Here is a 5,121-nt window from a genome sequence, read left to right on the forward strand (position 1 = left end):
TCAGGGGTCGAAATAAGTCTTATCATAGTTGCTACCATTTATTCAAATCATGCATTATGACCAATCCTCTCATGCCTTGACGTTGCTGCACGAGTTATTTCTAGTAAAATTACAAAACCAAAAGGATATATTTTTTTTTGATGGTAACCAAAGGGACGTTAATTAGACTATTACACGATTAAAAAAATAGGGAGTGTCATTGGGGCAACTCCTACGATGTGGATATTAAAACATCCACATCTCAAGGAGAATCCTTATAAATAGGGATGATTTGAATTTTATGGAGGTTTATTCCACTATGGAGATCTAGATAGATATGCACGAATCAGGACCCTCTTTTTCTTATTTTTATTATTATATTAAAATACTAAATAAGATGAAAATTCTATCCCGTTAGTCAATGATCAGATAAGGAAGAAAAAAAATAAAATAGAAATTCTGCTATTTAGTAACCGGATGAGAAAAACAGAAACAGAAAAAATACATCCGATCATCCTATGACCCAGTGGACTATAGCTATCTCCACATATTTGAAGAGTCCCATCTAGATTTCAGTAACGTATGGATGTCATCCTATGATTGGATGGACCATATCTACCTAAGAGTTTCCATCTAGACTTCCCAAACACATGGATGTTATAATCATTCATGGTAACACTGTTTGGTTCATAAGACGTGGATGATCACTCACAAAGACAAGACAGGGATGATTTTTGGCTTCATGAGTTGCTCTTAAAAGGAGGATGCTGCCTGCAAGTGGGCGAAAGAGACTAACGTGCGCCGTAAGGACCGTTGACTAGTCTGCGCCAGTATTCTTTGCTCCCTCCACTTCACTCTCTGCTCTGTGTGTCCCTCTCAGTTATTCACAGAGTCTCTCTCTCTCTCTGCACCATAGTTCATGTATAACACTAACTGAAAGCAAACCCCTTGGTTTCCTTCCTCTTCTACTTACTCCCAACAACAACAACAACAAAAGACCCTGATTTTGGGATGGTTATGGATCAATATCATCATCACCACAGATCAATGGAGATTAACAACAATGGTTATGTTAGTTCCCCTCGATCAGATTCGTTTCCAATTGGTCTACGTGTTCTTGTTGTTGATGATGATCCTACTTGGTTAAAAATCCTTGAGAAGATGTTAAAAAGATGCTCTTACGAAGGTCGGTCTGTCCATTTCTCACACTATAAATCTCTAAATTTCTCCCTCACCCTTTTTTTTACTTAACTTAATTGAATACATTGATTTTACTTATTTTGTTGATTTCAGCAGTGATTGCTGCTAAATTAATGTTCTTGGTGAGTTTTAATTGTAGATTTTAGTATAACAAATTGGCAAGCAAGAATGAGGATTTTATGTTTCTACCCAATATATGTACACGCTCTTATTCTCTACTACATTTGGTATGATTAAAAACTGGCATATTGTAATTAGATGTGTATTTTAGCTTCTTTTAATGGTCTGGAAATGGTGAATTCCGGAATTTTATAGCTACTGTGTTGCTCTTAGAAGGATATTGTAGCATGATTGTGACCTTGTTTTGTATTTTGTTGCTTGGCGTGTTGCAGTGACGACTTGCTGTTTAGCAAGGGATGCGTTAGACTTGCTTCGTGAAAGGAAAGATGGATTCGATATTGTCATCAGCGATGTTAATATGCCTGACATGGATGGTTTCAAGCTCCTTGAACATGTTGGACTTGAGATGGATCTGCCTGTCATAAGTCAGTTCTCTATCATTTTTTAGCTTATTTAAAAGAAAATTTGTTCAGTGTTATTAAAATTCATTTTTTCTCTTTTTATCGAATGGATTGTTTACTTTAAAAGTTTTGACAAGAATCATCTTATGAATATCACAGTGATGTCTGTTGATGGGGAAACAAGCAGGGTAATGAAAGGTGTTCAACATGGAGCGTGTGATTATCTTCTTAAGCCTGTGCGAATGAAAGAACTTAAGAATATATGGCAGCATGTCCTCAGGAAGAAGATACATGAGGTCAGAGACATCGAAAGTTACGAAGGAAATGAGGAGATTCTGTTCCGAAACGGATCCGAAAGATTTGAAGAGGGGAACTTCCTGAGTTCAGGGAAGAAAAGGAAAGAGACGGAAAATAAAGAATGCGATGACCAAGAATACAGTGACTTTTCTTCTGTTAAGAAAGCTAGAGTTGTTTGGTCTGTAGATCTTCATCAGAAGTTTGTCAATGCCGTAAATCAGATTGGATTTGATAGTGAGTAGTACCTAACTTTTCTTTTGGCATTCTATGAACGGTATTACATTATCTTTAAAACTGGCCATTCTTGCTTCTGTTACTGTCATTTACTTTTATTACATGTCATCCCATAAGTTGGTGAAATCCATGGTTTGCTATTTTGTTTTCTGCAGAAGTGGGGCCGAAGAAAATACTTGACTTAATGAATGTTCCTTGGTTGACAAGAGAAAATGTTGCTAGCCATCTACAGGTAAATGTTTCTGCAACCATTCGGACTCGATAACATCAAATTATTACCTGTTAGCAAATTGCTTGGCCAAACTACGAGACTTTTCCTTATTTATTTGACTTATTCTGGCAGAATTTCCTCTCTATAAAATTCTCTTAGTTAATCATGAAAGCTTAAAACTGGCTTATGATCAGAGCATCTTGTAGTTGATCACTGACATAAAATTGGTTGTGTAGAAATATCGCCTCTACCTGAGCAGGTTGCAGAAGCCAAATGACCCAAAATCATCTTTTTGTGGGATAAAGCAGCCTGACTTTTCCCAGAAAGATCCTCCTACGACCTTTGCTCATAAGAGCTCGAGTCCTGTGCTCCAAAACACTGCAGCCAACGGCAGTTTCGGATACACTAGCAGCAATTTACTGGTCGAAGGTGCTGCCCTGGAAACCCATGAAGGCGATCTCAACGGTATTATTTCGTTCAAATCGGTAACAGAACCTATAAGCAGAAAAACTTTGAATGGTGATGTCCCTTCTCCCAGGAAGGCCAATAATTCTCAGATAGGCTTCACTCACTCTCTTGTGTTACCAGAGCAGCTAGATGTTAATAACATATCGTTTAAGGCCAATATTTCTCAGAAGCACTCCTGGAACAGGGAGGTTCCAATTATGCAAATGAAGCAACTCCCTAAACAAGAGCAAAAACTGTATGGTTACACACATCTTGCATTGCCTAGTCAGCCGAACAAGATCCAGTCTGAATCTCTACAGCCAAGTCCTTCCTCCATTAATCTTGGAACATCGGTTGGCGAAAGAGATAAAGCATGTCATTTGGAAATCAAGCCTTTGCATCTTGAAGATAAAAATGACGACTTCAAGCACGGATTTCCAACAGCACCACATATAAGTAACCCATTACAGGCTGATGCAGAGAATACAAGTCCTCAAGAATTTCGACCCATCCTCAGAATTAATACTGATTTGCCGTGCATGAAACTTCAAGGATACAATCAGCACTGCACAAACACGAATGCAAGCACATGGAAACCGGACCAAAGAAACCAGATTCAAGGAAACGAGTCGACTTCGTATTGTTCTCAGCATGAATCACATCTTGGCCTTCTTCAAGATTATTTATTTATTGAGGATGTTGAGCTAAACAACATTGTGTTTATGAACTACCATGATCCTGATATGTTTGCGGACGTTCCAGCTCACTTATTAGACAAAGTCAGGTTTACTAATGATTACCTCTGCGAATCGACATTAGAATATCCTATTATGGATCAAGGTTTATTTATAGCATGACAGAGGACAAGCATTTTTCTTGATACAGAGATTAGTAGTAATGAAAGAAAGGACATCTTCCTCACTGTGCTAGGTAAACTTCTTACTGATGAACCTCGTGCTGTTTCCATTAATGTTTGGGATATCATCTCTATAGAGAAAACGTGAGAACATGTACAATTGTCGAAAGCAGTGTACTATTTTTTGGTTTTGGTGATTATAAACATATCATAAGTACATATATACACGTCTACTGCTGCTCGATTCATAAACTTAAGCTAGAATTCTGAATTTCACATTGTGCTACATTAACTTGCATCATTAGTAGTTCACACGAATGTTGCTCAGAAGTCTCTCTAGCGTCCTGTAGTATTTGTCCATCTTTCCATCGTTGGTATAACGGAGTTCATCATACAGGTAAGATAAAAACACCCTACAAAAATCTAACTTGTATCAGAATCTGACTCTTCCCCCCACCTTATGATTGTGCAATAACAATTGCTTGCCTCTCTGCTTCCCCACTCACGGAAAACTAAGCGTGTTGCATCTACAGGAAAACTAAGCATGTTGCATCTACAATATCAAATGATAATAGTAATGATGTGCTATTAAATTAAAAACAAGTACAAGATCAATCGCAACCAATTCTTATATTGAGAGGAAGGAAGGTGAGACCTGCAATAAATTAGACGACCAGAGGCTTAAGAATATACTTGTTGAGTATACCTGGAGACCGCCTAGGTGTGAACATTGTTCTGTTTTTAGTGATACTAGTGGTGCTTGTGCCAACAAAACATCTATTCCTAAAGACATTGTTCTGCCTCAGCATACAGATAGAGAGTCTGAGCCTAAGAAGAAGATGAATGTTGGTTCTCAGAAGAAGGTACGTGAGAAGTGTTGTTGACAAGGAGGGTTGGGTGACATACTTCAAAAAGGACTAGAAATCCTCTTCTTGAGGATGCATGTAGCTCTAGTTCCGATTCTGGAGATAAGAATGTTTCTCATGACATTCTTTAGGATGATGTGGTTATATGCAGAGTGATGGGGGTGGTGGTGGTGTCAGAGAGGTTCTCAAGCCTGTTCTGAACCCTAAGCTTCATACAAAATAATATGTATGGAGTATGGTACTTCGGAAAACGTCTCTAACTCATAATTTAGACCTTAATGTGGATAATCTAATGAACTCTTCCGCTGGCCTATATATTGTTGTAATGTTACCTACAAGTGCATTACTAAAATCATTTCTATGAGAATGAAGTATATTCTTTAAAATTTTATTAGTCCTTGTCCATCTGCCTTCAATTCTGGAAGGTCTGGAGAATTCCGTATAATATCATGCTTGCTCATGAAATTGTCAGAAACTATCGTAGAAGTAATGGCAGTCTTAAATGCTCCA

At 37.9% G+C, this 5,121-nt stretch overlaps 1 protein-coding gene across 2 annotated transcripts; it reads left to right on the forward strand.

The window, feature by feature from the left end:
* The first annotated feature begins 648 nt into the window (after window positions 1–648).
* Window positions 649–3,972, forward strand: LOC113281562 (two-component response regulator ARR11-like). Of its 2 annotated transcripts, none has more exons than XM_026530348.1 (5): window positions 649–1,165; window positions 1,572–1,724; window positions 1,860–2,231; window positions 2,387–2,463; window positions 2,679–3,972. In XM_026530348.1, the coding sequence occupies exons 1-5, from the start codon at window positions 991–993 to the stop codon at window positions 3,744–3,746; spliced, it is 1,845 nt and encodes a 614-aa protein (XP_026386133.1). In that variant the 5' UTR covers window positions 649–990; the 3' UTR covers window positions 3,747–3,972. The 2 variants fall into 2 exon arrangements, with proteins under 2 accessions (XP_026386133.1, XP_026386135.1); XM_026530350.1 differs by lacking the exon at window positions 649–1,165 and adding an exon at window positions 1,212–1,406.
* The last annotated feature ends 1,149 nt before the right edge of the window (window positions 3,973–5,121 follow it).

Source organism: Papaver somniferum, chromosome 5, assembly GCF_003573695.1.
Source record: "Papaver somniferum cultivar HN1 chromosome 5, ASM357369v1, whole genome shotgun sequence".
Taxonomy (NCBI): Eukaryota; Viridiplantae; Streptophyta; class Magnoliopsida; order Ranunculales; family Papaveraceae; genus Papaver; species Papaver somniferum.

Coding starts and splice junctions, on each gene's coding strand:
- LOC113281562 (XM_026530348.1), top strand. CDS start 991: ATGGTTATGGATCAATATCATCATCACCACAGATCAATGGAGATTAAC. Junction 1,166..1,571: donor AAAAAGATGCTCTTACGAAG/GTCGGTCTGTCC, acceptor GGCGTGTTGCAG/TGACGACTTGCTGTTTAGCA. Junction 2,464..2,678: donor ATGTTGCTAGCCATCTACAG/GTAAATGTTTCT, acceptor TTGGTTGTGTAG/AAATATCGCCTCTACCTGAG.